The sequence below is a fragment of the Martes martes genome (assembly GCF_963455335.1).
Source record: "Martes martes genome assembly, chromosome: 17".
Taxonomy (NCBI): Eukaryota; Metazoa; Chordata; class Mammalia; order Carnivora; family Mustelidae; genus Martes; species Martes martes.
The window spans coordinates 58,353,844-58,371,591 of record NC_137905.1 but is presented as its reverse complement, the minus strand read 5'-3'; the positions used below and the strand labels follow the sequence as shown (position 1 = coordinate 58,371,591).

Genomic DNA, 17,748 nt, shown 5'->3' with positions numbered 1-17,748 from the left:
GATTTTAAAAAAGGTTTATTCCTTTTGTGTGGACACTACCCATACATTTGGGAGTTACTAGCTTACACCGATATTCCAAATCATGATACCAGGTAAGACCATCAGAGTAATGAGTATGGATTGGAGAAGAGAACGGACAGAGCATGAATCCTGGACCAGTCTGGCTTTGTTAACTGGTTGATGTCAAGAAACCAACAAACTCACATTACGGGTTCTAATGTCCACCCGGAGGTACATTAAGCACTCTTAGAAGTCACCATTGGTGATTTTTTTTTTCCATAACTGTGAAGCTGGGAGAATCAAATGCATTTTTGATGATTTGAGGATGCATACAGATTGAGACCTGGAATCAGGGAGTATAGACATGCCCTTGAGATAATATTTCTAAGATGAGAGAGAATCATAGTGACAAGTTATTAATCAGGTCAAGGAATCAAGATATATCAAGAGTTCTGCAGACAACTAGTAAGATACATGTTTTATAAATGTTTACATGTACATCTGTTATAACTATACGGTGTATATATGGGCATTGCATATACATATATAGGCACAATATGTATATAAGATTTATTTCAAGAAATTTACTTATGTGATTGTGGGACGTGGCAAGTTTTACTCTATCCATAGGTTAGAGGGTAGGCTAGTGGGCTGGAAAGTCTCCAGACAAAGCTAATGCTGCAGTTTTGACACTGAATTTCTTCCTCTGGGAACTCTTACTTAAACTTGTAAGACCTTTTAACTGATTGGATAAGGCCCACCCACTACCAAATAAAATCCTTTGCTTAAAGCCAATCATTTATAGATGTTGAGCATATCTATAAAATATCTTCACAACCACACTACATCAGTGTTTGATCCAATTACTGGCTAAGTTTATACATAAAACTAGCCATCATACTCCACTGCTTGTCAACTTGGCACCCACATACATCTCCTTAAACCATACTTAATCTCCAAATAAAGACAGTAAAAAGTCATACTTCTGCCCGACTAGATCAAATCTGGTATTGGCCCATTACTGGGATGGACCATATTACATACAATGGACTTTACATGATGAATGCAATGTGATCCGGGTGAAATGAATCTACTGACCTGATGTTAAATTCTCGGACATTAGAAATTGTCTTCTGGTTGTGTAAGATAATATCCTTGTTCTCAGAAAATACAAGCAAATATGAGACATGAAGTATGAAACTCTTAAATGGTTCAGAAAAATATAGTTTGAGGGATAGTGGGAGGGAAAAAGGATGAGTGATAGTGACAAATGTGACAAAGTGTGACAAAAATGTGGCAAAAATACGCTGGGAGCAAAGAAACATTGTTATCACCAGACATGAGGAGTCAAAACAAACAAAAATCCATATAAACAGACCTTGTTAAGATAACTTTTGGGGCAATGGGTGGGTCAGTAGTTTAAGCCTCTGCCTTTGGCTTAGGTCATGATCTCAAGAGTCCTGGGGTTGAGCCCCAAGTTGGGCTCCCCGCTCAGCTGAAGGCCTGCTTCTGACTCTCCCTGTGTCACTCCCTCTGCTTGCACTCCCTCTCTCACTCAGATAAATAAATAAAATCTTTTTTTTAAAGATAACTTTTATCTTCCTTTAGTCTCCCCATTTATTTTAGCTACTTTTGAACAATTGCCTCTCTTTGTTCAACTTAACATATAAGCACTTAGGTTTCCTACTTCTTTGCGTCTTAGTTTTCTTATGAAGTCTTGTGTATCAGGTGAAACTTACATTAAATAAATTTATAAGCTTCTCTCCTGTTAATCTGTCTTATGTCAATTTAATTCTCAGGCCCATCCAGAGATCCTAAGAAGGTAGAAGTAAAATTTAAACACACTCTCTCTCTCAAATAAATTAAATCTTAAAACATATGGAAAAGTTTCCCTTGTAAAATCAGGATGGAAATGGCTGCATCATGGGAGAGTCCAAAAATTTTCAGTTTTTAAAGATAATGCCAAGGGTTTTTTTTTTTAATAGTCTTTTAAAAAGGATTTTATTTTTTTATTTGACAGAGAGATAGAGAGAGAGCACAAGAAGGCAGAGCAGCAAGCAGAGGGATGAGGGGGAAGCAGGCTTCCCACTGAGCAGGGAGCCCGTCGCAGGGCTTCATACCAGAACCCCAGGATCATGATCTGAGCTGAAGGCAGACTGAGCCACCCGAGCACCCCAATAAATGCCAAGTTGTTGGAAGTTTCCAAATTTTTGGAAGAGGCAAGAGATGTTATTCCTTTAGATCTTATTCAACAACTTGGAATTGTCAAACTTCTTATATTTCGCCAATGAAATCAGTGTAAAATGGAATTTAATGATGGTTGTGATTTCCTTTCCCAGACACTGATGAGGTTGAGAATTTCCCCATCTTTCCTAAATTGTGTTTCCTCTCTTCTGAAATGTAATGTAATCTCCACAAGCTCAGAGGTTTTCACTGACAAAAATTTGAGAACATCTTTTTCACAATGGCCAATGATTTTCACTTTTTTATTTTATTTTTTAAAAAAGATTTTATTTATTTATTTATTTGACAGGGAGAGATCACAAGTAGGCAGAGAGACAGGCAGAGAGAGAGGGCGAGGCAAGCTCCCCACTGAGCAGAGCCCGATTCGGGGCTCGATCCCAGGACCCTGGGATCATGACCTGAGCCGATGGCAGAGGCTTTAACCCACTGAGCCACCCAGGTGCCCCGATTTTCACTTTTTAAAAAAAGATTTTATTTCCTTATTTGACACAGAGAGACACAGCGAGAGAGGAACAGAAGCAGAGGGAGTGGGAGAGGGAGAAGCAGGCTTCCCGCCAAGCAGGGAAGAGATGCGGGGCTCGATCCCAGGACCCTGAGATCAGGACCTAGGCCAAAGGCAGAGGCTTAACAACTGAGCCACCCAGGCACCCCGACTGGCTTTTTAGATGCCACACATATTTTAAAAATTTTAGCATAAATTTAAAAAATATATTTTAAGATAAATATAGTATTTAATTGGAATAAGTATAATAAATATTTATAATCATTAACAAATCATATAAGTTATGATATTTAAATCCAAGTAGGTATACATAAAAATATATATCAAAAATAGAAATATGAATAAATACAAATGGCAGAAAATTGTGCTCTAGGTGTCTAGACCAATTTGGTGGAAAATACAGTAAAAAAGGTTTAATATACAGAAGTGAATGACATACAACTTACCGCTGTTTTACATGAATATAGTATAAAAGTTTCCTGATAAGTATGTTATTGTCCTGATTAAAGAACTTTCAGGGAAGATTTAATATTTGATCACATTTTATTTGTTAGAAGTCGGCTAGCTCCTGTGGAGTGCCTGGGTGCCACAGTCAGCTAAGCGGCTGACTCTTAGCTTTAGTTCAGGTTGGGATTTCGGGGTCGTGGGTTTGCGCGCCGAGTCGGGCTCTGAGCTGAGCGTGAGGTCTGCTTAAGAGTCTCTCTCCTTCTGCCCCTCCCCCTCTCTCAAATACATAAATAAAGAAATCTTTCTAAAAACCAAAAAGAAGTCAAATATCTCAATACATAAAACTTGTATTACTTATCTAATTCTTCTTTAAAGTGTTTTAAAATAACACGAACATGTATGTGTAATAAAACGAAACTTTCCTTCTTATCCCGAGGTACTGTGGATTGCAGCTACCAACAACTACAAGAATTTGTCACCTTCCACCAAGGCTGATCAGTGACCTCGAGAAGGAATCGCGAGGGAGAGCCCTGTATGCTCGTTGCACGTGCAGTCTCACCCGCAGCCACTCTTGCCCCCGTGGGGGAGGCTCTTGTTTTTATTTACATTTTTTATATCTTATATACATGGACTTTTTACAATTAATTTTTGGTTTTTAAAGTATTGCATTCAAATATGATTTATATTGAAGACAGACTTTTTTGCACCCTCTTAAATTGCTCCTGAGGTGAGAACTTTACTTTCCATCCCTAATCCTGGCACTTATTAAAAGAACTCTTTTAATTTTCATTTGCTTTTTATTTGTTTGTTGTTTTCCTTAAATAAGCTGTATGCCCAACACCCAACATGGGTCTTGAATTCATGACCCCAAGGTCAAGAGTCACGTGCTCTACAGACTGAGCAAGCCAGGCTCACTAAGAACTCTTTTAATCTTTTTAAATCTTTTTTTTGCTTATTTATATGACAGAAAGAGAGAGAGCACAAGCAAGCAGAGCAGCAGGCAGAAGGAGAGGGAGAGACAGGCTCCCCGCTGAGCAGGGAGCCCGATGTGGGGCTCCATCCCAGGACCCTGAGATCATGAGCTGAGCAGAAAGCTTAACCAATGGAGCCACCCAGGCGCCCCAAGAACTCTTTTAATTTCATAAGAAAAGGTCACCATTTCAAAAGATAAGTGAAGAACATTTAAAAAAGCAATTTAAAAAAATGTATATAATAAACGTTGAAAAAATGTGAAAACAGTAGGCCTTGGAGATGGTCCTGTGATGGGTTAGGGTTAGGGTTAGTATAAATTATTAAATCTCTGTTAACGGAAGAATAGGAGGCTTATCTAGCCCTTCCTAGATTAAAGGGTCTATGGTTCTAAGAAGTGATTCAATTGGCAAAGATAAAACTTCAGAATCACTAAAGATTAAATAGACAGGAGGGGCCGTGCCGGCTGGTGATATAAACCCGTCCTCGAAGCCGCCTCCTAGTCTGATCCGCAGACTTCAGAACGCCCTTCCAACGCGGCCCAAGAGAACTCTCCAATCAGTAAGTGCCCCTCACACCTGCCTAAGTTTCCATGTTGTTGGTTTGGGGAGGAAAGTGGACTAAAAATTGGGTTAAAAACCTACTGGGCTACTGGGCTTGCCAGAAGTTGTGGGAATTCCATTTTTAAACTTTGAAAAAGCTGCACTGGGGTTAGGGAAAACCAGTTTCCGTCATGTGAGATGAAAATGTGTGTTTTCTGAGCATTGAGCATCGGGGGTTTCAGCAAGGTACAGGCATTGAAGGACTAACAAGATAGATTCTTGTTTCAGGAAGGGGAGGGAGAGAGACACGTTTCAGAAACTATGGGAGCCCTAAGAAAGTTCAGAAACCAGAATATCTTTGGAATCAAAGAAGCTTCCAGATTTCTCTCTCCAGACTCAACTTTTCTCCTGAATCTTGGATTTGTCTGTTTACCTTGTTGACTTGTCTCTAACAAGCATCTCAAACAACCAGACCGGACTCTCCATGTTTCCACCCGAACTCTCCCTGCCCGAGTTTATCCTCACACGGGACATGCCAGCTGCTCTGGCCAAAAAAAAAATCCAGGAAACATCCTCGACCCATTTTTCTTTGATGACCCACATCTAATCAGGCTCGAAATTCTGTTGGCTTTAACTTCCAAATATTTTAGGAATCTGACCGTTTCTTGGTCCATCCCCACATGGCCCTGTAAGGCCCTATATAAACGGCTTCCCACCCCCACCTAAGGTCTAGGACCTCACCTGCTCATGCTCTATATCCTCCTCTCCAGACTGCCTAACCTTCTTGCTGTCTCTTAAATAGGCCGGGCAGGTGCCCGCTGCTATCCCCAGTTCCCGCAACGTACCTGTCTCAATGTCAACATGGCTTCCTCTCTCATTTGCTTCAAGTCTTTGCTCAAGTCGTTTTCTCAGTGAGGTCTTTGCTAATCACGTCACTTAAAATTGTGACCGCGCCCTATGCACCCTCTCCTTTCCCTCCTTCCTTTTTTGCCCTGGAAATATTCACCCTCTAACATACTGTACATTTCACTTGTTTGCTATCTCCTGACTCTCCATGAGGCCATGGCTATCTTGTCTGTTTTGCTCACAGTGCCTAGGGGAGGGTGGAAGCTCTGGCTTTTAGTAGGGACTCTAGAAATAACATTTTTGAACAGTTAAAATCCCCATCATTACAAGTGTCTGGCTTTATCTGATTTTTTAACTTTTCAACTGCAGTTTTCAATTCTAGCAATTTTTCCCGTTGTGTTTGGCGTTTTATTGAAGTAACTCTTTTCTATCTCAGTGTAACATAGGTTTTCATATACATCATCTTCCATTTCCTGCAACCTTTTACATGTCTTTAATTGGGCATTTTTAAATATGCTGTACATCATATGGCTCAACTTCGTCTTTCTTCACACAGTCAGACATTTTCTTTACCCCACACTATCCTTTCCCGGCACAGAATCTGGAGGCTGTAGCCATCCCAAGTTCTCACATGTAACAGGCTTTCTATTTGGTTCCATTTGTCTGCTTGTCTGTTTCTGCATGGGTACCATAGGGGAAAAAATTGTACTAATCTATTTTATCTGGATAATTAACTCTATCATCTTTATCTTTTTAAACAAAATATATAATCTATTTTGTGGGCTTTTATCCTCCCTGTACATTTTAGGTTGCTCTCAAAATCCTATTTGGTTCCTCCTCAGAAAACGTAACCCTAGTCTAATCATAGAAAAATATCAGATAAACTCCGACGAGGTTCTACAAAAAAAAAAAAAATCTGCTCAGGACTCCTCAGAACTGTCCATATCATGGAAAACTGGGAAAGTCTGAGAAACTGTGAGAGTCAAAGAGACCCTAAAGAGACAGGATGACCCAATGTAGCACGGTACCTTTAATAGCACCCTCGAACAGGAAAGGATATTAGGTTAAAAACTTTTATTTTATTTTATTTATTTTTTTAAAAGATTTTATTTATTAATTTGACAGAGAGAGATCACAAGTAGGCAGAGAGAGAAGGAAGCAGGCTCCCTGCTGAGCAGAGAGCTCGATGCGGGGCTCCGTCCCAGGACCCTGAGATCATGACTGAGCGGAAGGCAGAGGCTTTAACCCACTGAGCCACCCAGGTGCCCCAAGGTAAAAACTTTTAGATTAAAAACTTAACAAATGTGAATAAAGTACGGACTTTAGTTACTAATAATGGATCAGTATAGATTCATTAGTTGTGACAAATATACTGTACTAATATGTTAATAATAGGGGAGGGGCACCCAGCTGGTTATTTGGTAGAGCGAGTCACTCTCGGTCTTGGGGTCATGAGTTTGAGCTCCACCTTGGGAGCAGAGGTGACTTTAAAAAGCACAGTGAATAATAGGGGAAACTGGATGTAGACTCTATGGGAACTCCTTATACTATCTTTGCAAATTCTGTAAATCCAAATGTCCTAAAATAAGGTTTACTTCAGATATCTTGTTGGCATTTTCGTCTGGAAATGCAGTTCCCTGTTGGTGGACAGTTAAGACGTTCACTAACGACACTACGGCAGTGACTATCCGTTTGCATTACCCACATGCCCGTGGGTCATCGGTTCCTCTAGGGCACAGCCTCTCCCGGCAATTACTGAACTGCAACTCTGTCCGGAACCTGGTGCTCCTCTCACCCTCGCCCCGCTCCCCAGGCAGAGATGAACTGGATCTTGGTGCTGCTCTCCGGGAGCCTTTAGCTTATTGGGCTAAAGCATGCTCCTGGGTTGATGAAAGCGATCTTGCCGGCACGCCTGGGTGGCTCAGCAGGTTAAGCATCTGCCTTTGGCTCAGGTCATGATCCCACCGTCCTGAGATCAAGTCCCATGCCGGGCTCCCTGCTCGGCTCAGCCTGCGTCTCCCTCTGCTTATTCTCTCTCTCTGACAAATAAGTAACATCTTAAAAAAAAAAAACAAAACAGAAAGAAAGCACTCTTACTCAGCTTTGACCTCCTCGCTTCCCTCCTCCTCAACTTTCATCTTCCTTCTGCCCTTGCTCCTCCCTCCCTCCCAGCCCAGCCCCTGTGAGTCAGTGTCTAAGGAAGCCCTAATCTGCTTATCCCTCCCCCTGCTCCCCAGGGAGTTGGTCTGGGTTAGTCAGAAGTTCTACTACAGCTACTTAAGGGCCTTCCTTTAAGCTTTTTATTGTAAAGGAATTTTTCCTTCTTACAATGGATAGTCAAGGGCCTGTGCACAGAGAATAACGTAAGGGACGGTGTAACAGGGGTGGTGTCCTGTGACAGTTTTTTCACCTAAGGCCAACCTCGGAGCCAATCACTTGCCGACGGGAGAATGAATCACAGGGGCACCTGGGTGGCTCCGTGGGTTAAATGTGTGCCTTCTCCTCATGTCATGGTCCCAGGTCCTGGGACCGAGCCCCTCATCGGGCTCCTCGCTTAGCGGGGAGCCTGCTTCTCCCTCTGCCTCTACCCCTCCCCCTTCCCATTCTCACTCTCTTACGAGCTCTCAAATAAATAAAAATCTTTAAAAAAAATAAAAATCCTGTCACAGACTATTTGGTGCATGGAGCATGGGCCTTAGACTGGAGAGCCAGGAAGGACCCTGAGAAGGCGGCACTCAAGCTGGAGCCTGCCGTAAAGGAGCAGGTTATTCGGTCGCCGTGGGAAGAGCGTCACAGTGAGAGAGGAACAAGCACCATGCTCTGGGGTAGGAGGAAGTTGGCCTGGTTGGGGGACAGAGACGTTAGGTGTGGCGGCTGGGGGACACACTTATTCCAGGGTATAAGGTCAGGTAGGTCACTATGTGAGGGCGTCAAAGATATAGGTAAGGGCCTGATCAGCATGATTTGAGAAGAATTGTGGGTGATGATGAAGTTAGCTTTCCCCTTTCAGGGCGACTGGCTGGCTCAGTGGGGCAGAGCTGACGACTCTGATACCAGCATTGTGAGTTCAACCCCCAGGCTGGGGGTAGACATTCCTTTCAAAAAAGTTCAAAATCTAAAAAATAAGTAAATAAAAACACATACGTAAAGTTTACCTTCCCCTTGTGTAGTACAAGAGACCAGGTTCGCAACTGAAGATCTAGGCTTTCAGGAGGGACATCCAGGGATCAAACAAAAAAGCATCCTTAGAGACCGGAATCCACATGAATTCTTTTGCTTAAGGAATGCAGTGAGGAGCCAGAGTTAGGGTTTTTTACTGGATTTTCTTTTTGCATAAATGGGGAGTTTGGCTTTCCTGAGAGTGACCTCAGCAATAGCGCAGATCTGTATGGAGACGGAGTCAGCTTGCTCTTTCCCGTGCGGCATCAGTCACAGCCACTCAGCACATTAAAGTCTCCGGTTGGGACCACAGCTGTTGCGCTTCTGACTGAACCTCGAGCATCCGCGGGACCTGTTCTTCTCACCTCAGTTCACGAAGTCCAGTTGTGTTACAGAATCGTACGTTCCAAACAAATGCCTAGGCTTTCCAGATGTGGCTATTTCAAGGTGGCGTCCCGTATCTAAAATCATGTAATGTGGGGCAACTGGGTCACTCATTCGGTTAAGTGTCTGCCTTCAGTTCAGGTCAATATTCTGCAGTCCTGGGATCGAGACCCGTGTCAGGCTCCTTGCTCAGCGAGGAGTCTGCTTCTTCCTCTCCCTCTGCCTCTGCCCCTACTCACGCGCTCACTCTCTGATAAATAAAATCTTTAAAAGAATAAAAAAAAATAAAATAATGTAATGTGGTATTTATCCCCTATTTGAAGATTCTATTGAAAGTATGGAATTTTAAAAAATTAATTGTATACTCCCCACAGTGTTTTAAAAAACATTTTGGAGGAGCACCTGGGTGGCTCAGACATTAAGCATCTGCCTTCGGCTCAGGTCATGATTCCGGGGTCCTGGGATCGAGTCCCGCATTGGGCTCCCTGCTCAGCAAGCCAGCTTCTCCCTCTCCCACTCCTTCTGCTTGTGTTCCCTCCCTTGCTGTGTCTCTCTCTGTCAAATAAATAAATAAAACCTTAGAAGAAACATTTTGGAAAGTGATCCTGTTGATCTGCTACTGAGGGCAGTGGACTTAAAAATGATTTAATAACTACCAGACTTTAAAAAAAAGATGTTATTTATTTATTTGACAGAGAGAGGGAGTGCGCACAAGCAGGGGGAGCAGCAAGCAGAGGGAGAAGCAGGCTCCCTGCTGAGCAAGGAGCCTGATGTAGGACCCAACCCCAGGACCCTGGGATCATGACCTGAGCCGAAGGCAGAGGCTTAACCAACTGAGCCACCCAGGTGCCCCTAAGTATCAGACTTTTAACCAGAAAAACTGAGAGGGGCTTAATGATACCTCATTTGTTCTTCATTTCTATGGGTTCAAGTATTCATGAATGTAATGTAATTGTGATTTTCTTGACTCATTGTTCTTAATTCATATAAAGAGAACACATCCATTTTCTGTGGGTTTTGAAAATAGAAGACTTTGGCTTCCCAGTCATAGCATTCAGATCAACCAGCAAAACTCAAAATCACCTTTGTGGTTGCACCTGGGGGGCTCAGTCGTTTGAGCATCTGGCTTCAGCTCAGGTCATGATCCCAGGGTCATGGAATTGAGTCCCGCATCAGGCTCCCTGCTCAGTGGGGAGCCTGCTTCTCCCTCTGCCTGCTGCTCCCCCTGCTTGTGCTCTCTCTCTCTCTCAAATAAATACATAAAATCTTTAAAAAAAGAATCACGCTTGTGTGTTTAAAGGCTTTATGACTGTGGCAGAGTTCTTTCCTACTGGGTTCTGGTGGATTCCAAATGAAAAGGGTAAACCAGAGTCTAGGTAGAGCCTGAAGTTTGAAATGTGTAAGCCGGTCTATGAAATGCTTCCTCTCTCCTGACCTTTCCACAGAGACCGTAGCAATGAATCAGAGACGCAACCGCACTAGGTTCACAGAAGATCAACTGAAAATCCTCATTAAGGCATTTGACCAAAATCCTTACCCAGGTTACGCTACCAAACAAAGACTGGCTTTGGAAGTCAACACTGATGAGTCTAGAGTCCAGGTAAATCACAAACTCTATATCTTCAAGACTAAAAGTGGAAAGGGAGGAGAAGGAATCTGTTGATTGGCCAGAGCTACATACCAGTCTGCGAAGGTCTTTGTATGGAGTATCTTTGTGGGGGGCAACCAAGCAACGTTTATTGAGTGATAGTACAGAGCAGAAGAGGGAGGGGACCCAAGAGGGTTGCCCTGAGGCGTCCTGACTGACACCCAGAACTGACAAGGATGTTGCTCTTTGTCTGACTTCACAAATGTGGGTACTGAGGACGAAAGAGCTTACAGGAGTGGGAAGGAGGCGGGCAGGTACTCCTCCAGGGAACAGAAAATGCTTGGACTAGCTGTAAATTACATAATTGCAGCATCTACTTATTAACTTAAAAGATTACTACGGTTCTGTTGGGACCAGACTGTGGAGATGCTAAGTGCCAAGCCTTGACCTAAGACTTCGGCAGATGTGACAGGTATCAGTAACAATCCCGAGCTTTGATCTAGTAAGAATAACACACACGCTCTTGAAGAAAGGCAGTGATGGGGCTGAGATGACATAAACATAGTTAATTCTCTCGTTTTGTTTTCCTCACTTAAGATTTGGTTTCAGAATCGAAGAGCTAGGCACCAGTCCCAGAAAAAGTCAGAACCCGATGAGGACTTAGAATCAAGCCAAGACCAAGATCATGCTGAAGAGGAGATTCAGAGTAAATAGTCTGCGCCAGTCCTGGTCCCTGGCAGGGCCTCTTGGGTGCCCAAGTGCCTCTCTACGCTGGAGCTAACTCCTGCTCCGAGCAGGAAAGAATGTTCTCTCTCTGGACCTCCTTCCTGCTCTGGTTCAGGGTTCAACATGGCCCCTGGAAATTCTTCCCTTCATGGATCAAGAACATTTGTCTTTTTTTTTCCTTTCACACTTTGTTTATTTATATGAGAGAGAGAGGGAGGAAGAGAGAGAGCATGAGCGTGGGGTGAGGCCCAGAGGGAGCAGACTCTCTGCTGAGCAGGGAGCCCAATGGCGGGGCTCGAGCCCAGGACTCCAGGATCATGACTTGAGCCAAAGTCCAACACTTAAACTGACTGAACCATCCGGGCGCCCTGGTTCATGGACCTGAGGCTCTCCTCTGTTTACATTCTTTCCACTGGAAAGAACTAGCAACCTAGCCGTATACTGCATCTCTTCTAGAACTTTCTCCCTGTAATAAGCTAGGGCAAGGCCCTCTTAAGGGGAAGCAACAGGCTCCAAATTAGATGGGAGACAGAGTGGGGCATGTTTGGGCTCCTTGTCTGAATATGTCAACTGACCTCTGAAATATTCTTTGACCCTTGATCTCGCATTCGTCCCAGGCAGAGAAGACAGACGCCGCCGTTCCAGCTATACTCCCTCACAACTACACACCCTCATCCAGGCGTTTACGAACAACCCTTATCCTGGCATCGATACCAGAGAGCAACTCGCTAAAGAAATTGGCATTCCAGAGTCAAGAGTCCAGGTAAGTGATGAAGAATTCGACTGGTCCACGTCCAAGGGACGGAGACGTATGGGAAGGGGAGCCACGCGGACATGACAGGCACATTCCCTCTCCAGGGCCTTTCCACAAGCTGTTCCCTCCGTCTGGTAGGTTCTAGCCCAGGATCCCTCACAGCCAGCTCTCACCCCCTTCAGTTGTTTTTTGTTGTAATCAATGTTCTTTTTTTCATCTTTTCACTGCATTTATTGCTAATATTAAAAAATTAAAAAAAATTCGTTCTCAGTTCTCCAGTGGCTCTCATCCCTCTTGCCCACATACCTGACCCATTTCCTCAGGACCAGTTCCAAACTGAGCCTGTCCACTGCCATTTTCACAGAAAGCAACCAGTGCAAGGGATGTAGCGGAAGGTTGGAGGAAGGCAACAGTCTTGTCCAGGTTCCACCCAAAGGCCAGCTGGGTGGAGAGTCACAGAATTCAGACGAAAGGACTAGTGGCCTCTCAGTGACACCGTCTAACTAAAGTGGGCTGGAGAGGAGATAGGGTAGTCCACCAGAGCCTTTAGTAAATACCTCAAACCCAGAAGAAACGATACCAGTAGAAGAGTGGGGAGGACCAGGGAGGCAGTCTTCTGGAAATTTCCATAACTCCCCCACGTTGGGAGGTGTGGAAAATCAAGAGGGCACCAAGGAGCCTCACTCGTTTTGGCAGAAAAAACTTAACTGTAGCATGAGGAAGTCACAAAGATGCCGCCCACATTGCGAACGGCTACAAAGGGGTGCCCAGTCTCACCAGCCCCGGGATCGCAGACTGGAGTGGTGGGGGTCACACTCCTGACACGGAAACTATGAGATGCAAAAGCAAGGAGAGTGGCCTTTCAGGGGGAAACTCCCGCATCCATAGACTTGAGTCCAGGTCAAATAACCTGGTGGGCACCGCAGAGCAGCTGGCCACGCTGGTGTGTCCTATAGAAAGGACCTGAAACAAGCAGCTGGAAGAAGAGAAGAGCAGGAAACTGCCCCAGGGCTCGGGGACTGATGGCAGTGCCGGGGACGGCTACAGAAGCAACGACACCAAAGAGGTTTCCTGTTCAGCGGCCAGTTGGACGGGGGACGAGGACCCAGGAGACAGATGAAGGGAGCGAAGACGGGGTCCTGAAAGGGAGTCTGGAGGCTGGTCAGAAGGAGTGCACACTGCACACCACCGAAGATGCCACTCTTGGCCCAGGGGAGGGGTCCAGATGACGAAGGAGTAGGGGGACCCTAAGTTTGTCTCATCGCTCAAATACAACTAGACAGGTACCAAATGATTCTCAACACCTGAGAAATCAGTCAGAGGTCTGAGGAAACAAATACTCCAATTCTACAAGTAGAAAAACCACCACCTTTTGGAAGGTAGGAGTTGTTTTTGCTTCTTCTGTTTCTTCTTTTCTGGACAAAGTGATGAGGAGAAATTTCATCCCATAAGAAAGAAGAGGAGGTAGTACTCGCAGCCAGAGATTTAATCAGTATGGATAGAAGTAAGACGTCCGAACGAGAATTTAAAGCCATGATTATAAAGATACTAGCTGGGCTGGAAAAAAGCCTAGAAGATACCAGAGAGTCCCTCACTGTAGAGACAGCTCTGGACCCCAATCGGGGATGCAGGTGGGGGTTCCTGACTGAGGGTGGTGGTGAGGGGGAGCAGCCTCACGGTAGCCATCCCAGGGGCACAGGGAAATATATGGCCTTCAGGTCACCACGGGCTCTTCCCAGCCTGGATGGGAAGGCAGTCTCCCAGAGGAGGTCCGCTGATGCCTGAGTGGTAGAAGGCACAGAGGTCCTCCTATCGACAGTGGCCCTTTTTGGCTAAGTGTCAGCAGTACGGGGAAGTTGGATTTGTCTTCCGTGACCTGGGGTCCATCCTTGGGCGGGCAGATCTTTTTGTTAAGAGACCAGCTTTTGAACCTTCGAGAGTTTCGCTGCTCTTTGTGAAAGCCTCCCCAGAAGGGGCCCCGGTGACCCCGTCTGGGAAAAGGAGATTCAGCATCACTCTCCCCTCTACCGACCACAACCGTTTGGACCACACCAGGGGCCTTGGCCTCCTGAATTGGGCCTTTGCCCAGGGAGGAGGTGGGGGACTCAGCAGTGGTAGAATCATTAGACCCTTGATTCTGGAGGAGCTCTGTGAAGGGCTGACTTGGGGTCATCAGGCTTTCCGTTGGCCAGGAGGCCACGTGGGCCAGTGGGCCTCCTGTCCTTCTCATCTCCAGTCTCTTCCCTCCTGCTCTGGCGGCGAGGGCTGCTGCTGCTGCCGCCGCTGCTGCTGCTGCTTCTTTGGCTTCAGCATCATGGTTGTGTCATGGTTGTGGGATTTGGAGGGCGGTGAGGAAGGGGCACGTTGGATGGTTTCCTATTTGTTTTCTGAACAGCGCCTGGCACATGACGGTAAGAATTCATTGAATGAAGGAAGGAAGGAAGGAAGGAAGGAAGGAAGGAATGTTACTTTACCTTGAATTCAAGCCAGACATTTGGCTAAAGTCTTTAGATCTGCCATAGTTCTCAGCCTTTCTAATTATCCCATGAGGTTGGAATTATTTTGTCTACTTTAGAGATGTAACATTTAGCTCAGGAATGTAGGATCCTTTTATTAAAAAAGAAGATTTTATTTATTTGTCAGAGAGGGAGCACAAGCAAGAGGAGCGGCAGGCAGAGCGAGAAGCAGGCTCCCCGCTGACTGAGGAGCCCGATGTGGGACGCGATCCCAGGACCCCGGGATCATGACCTGAGCTGAAGGCAGAGGCTTTACCAGCTGAGCCGCCCGGGGGTCCCAGCAATGCAGGGTTCTGACGGAGTGTGATTCTGCCAGAGTGGTGTACTGCGTGTGTATTTCCACACCAGTGCTCCTTGCGGTAACCAGGAACTGAATGCACACGAGTGGGACCGATGTGCCATCCTCTCTGCTCTCTTCCTCCCCCCTTCTGTGTCTTTCATGCCGTGCTCCTACCCAGTGCCTGTGGTGTGCGAGGAGCAGGCCTACCTGTTGAGGCATTCATGAAAACAGAAGCTTGGAAAACAGTAAGGGAGATGGGCAAATGAACCGCAGTTTCGATGGTGCGATAAAGTTGTGCAAAATCACCTTCTAGACAAACTCGAGTGAACAAATGAGTCTGGTACCAACAGGGAAGCAGATGCGTCTGGCCAGAGATCGTTTCACAGAGGAAAGCTTGATCTGAGGCTTGACAATCAGGGGAAAGTCCCCAGGGGAAGACCCGGATAGAGGGGGTTAGGAAGGGCAGCATCGGCGGCAGACCGGATTCCTAAGAGCAGTCCTGCGGCTTCCGGAGAATCGCAGATCTGCGTGTGGGCTGGTGAACTAGCGTGACAAAGATACTTGCGGGAGCTTCACGTGTGGACCAGCTGCTTGTGGCCAGTTCAGATGGTGGACACAAAACCCCAATGTGACATCATCCGTTAGCCTGAGAGCTGGGAGATGGGGCCCATCTCTGATAAATCCCTGTATGCCGAGGCATGCTCAGAGGTCCTGAAGTGGATTACACACGTGGAAAGTGTTCGCTAGAAGGGTTTATATTTCATCCCTCGGGTGGGAGGGACGTGCTTGAGGAGTTAAGGCAGAGGAGAAAGCATGCTACGGTTACAGCTTGAAATAGCTTCTCTTCCTCCAGAGTGAAGAACGGACTCCGCTACGGAGACCGGAAAGAGGTCGGACGATCAGGGAAAAGTCAAGGAGACTGAGGCATGGAAAGGGGTTCAGAGACGGTGCGGACACAGATTGATAACACAGGGCACGGCCAGGGTGCGGAGGACGGGGATGGCACGGAGAGGGAAAGAGAAGAACCAGCCCGGAAGATACGGCGTGGTTGGCTTGGATGGCTGATGCGGGCGTTATCCAGCAGGAGGACGGGGTTCTAGAAGGAGATAAGGAGTCCCGCAAGGTGGGAGGTGTCTGCCTGGGGTGCCCAGAACGGATAGTTAAGAGGCAGCTTCCACAAGGCCCCCAAGCTCCGGGGAGGAGAGGATGTGTCCCAGCGAAGGCCGGGAGAAGCCGGATGGAAGGGGCCGACTGACTTTTGGGTAATTGGTCTGGCGGGATTCCGAAAGGGCATGAGCTGAGAGAGAAGAAAGCAGAAGCCAGCGGTAGGAGATGATGTGAATCACGTCCTAATAAGGTCATTCCAATATTCTTTGGGCTAGTTTTCTCAGAATTCAAAGCTGAATATACTTTTCCTTAAGATCAGGATATGGGTAGGTGCAGAAAGAATGAGAACTATCTGAACGGCTTCATCAACAGGGGACTAATTCTTGTAGCTGTCACAAGTGTGGCAGATGGAGAAAGGGGGTTATGGTTTGGGTGTAGACGCCACGTACAGGGCTATGTATGTGCGGGCTTCCGAGACCAGCATTCATCTGCAGGGTGGCCTATACTGTCAGGAAGGACGTGAAAGTCTCCGGGATATTATGCGGCTTTTCCAAAGCCTGGTTTTTGGACTCCAGACCTGTGCTTTATTCTGCTTGCCACCTCTGTGAAAACCCAAAGTAGCAGCTGTGGGATGTGAGTGTGCGTGTAATATATAAAAACATGTGTTTTTCTAAAGTTATGTCATTACAAAATGTATACATATATTTAACATCTGTGTCTAATGTGCATGTAGTGTAATTTATGGGCAGAGGCTAGGAGTAGCAATCCATTATGTATTACTGTGGAATGGAAAATATTTTCCTAGGGGTGCCTGGGTGGCTCAGTGGATTAAGGCTCTGCCTTCAGCTCAGGTCATGGTCTCAGGGTCCTGGGATCGAGCCCCACATCGGGCTCTCTGCTCAGCGGGGAGCCTGCTTCCCCTTCTCTCTCTCTCTGCCTCTCTGCCTACTTGTGATCTCTCTCTGTCAAATAAATAAATAAAATCTTTAAAAAAAGAAAATATTTTCCTAGACAGATATACTATCCTGGGTCATGGAAGAGGGTATAAAACCCATCATGCAAGTACTAGGTGTGAGGTTCAGAATTTTGGGCTTTATCTCCAGACCCAATAGACTTTCCTAGATATCATACAGAATGACAGTGATTTTGAAGTTAAGCCTAAAACAAACCATCCCACTCTTCCTTCTGCCTTATGACAAAAGCAATGGTGAAACTCCCATGACATCACTTGCTTTAATTAATTCTCGGTGTTTTACCCACTTAGATTTGGTTTCAAAATCGGAGATCCAGATTCCATGTCCAGAGAAAAAGAGAACCTGATGATCAAGACTGAGAACAGAGACGAGACCGACAACAGGATGTCTGGGATGAGAGGGTTCAAGGTAATCCCGCTGTCCTCGCAAGCCGAGCCTCCTGACTGTCCAGTCCTCCCACATGGTGGAGTCAACCCCAACCATCTCTTGGGAACTAGAAGATATTCCTACTCAAAAGAAGGATACACCTGGAAGAAGGATGGAATAGAAGGATAAAAGAAGGACAAAGCTAGAAGACAAACCTACTCAAAAGCCTTGTCAGGTTCCGTGCAGTAAGGGGATTGGTTATAGTGTCTGAAGGCTCTCCCCAAGTTATGGTTCCCCCCAAGGAATTCCACCGGCCACTTTCCCAGCCGGAGTGTAGAAACCCC

General features: G+C 45.7%; 1 protein-coding gene and 1 pseudogene across 2 annotated transcripts; one reads left to right on the top strand and one right to left on the bottom strand.

Moving 5' to 3' along the window:
- Positions 1 to 10,549: 10,549 nt before the first annotated feature.
- Positions 10,550 to 17,397, top strand: DUXA (double homeobox A; the record flags this gene model as incomplete). Its single annotated transcript, XM_080828644.1, has 4 exons — positions 10,550 to 10,693; positions 11,279 to 11,387; positions 12,025 to 12,170; positions 17,329 to 17,397. 4 exons carry the CDS (start codon positions 10,550 to 10,552, stop codon positions 17,395 to 17,397), a joined length of 468 nt encoding a protein of 155 aa, XP_080684770.1.
- Positions 13,881 to 14,474, bottom strand: LOC308357893 (proline-rich protein 3-like; annotated as a pseudogene). The gene has a single exon. The product of its transcript is annotated as a proline-rich protein 3-like (transcript).
- Positions 17,398 to 17,748: the final 351 nt, after the last annotated feature.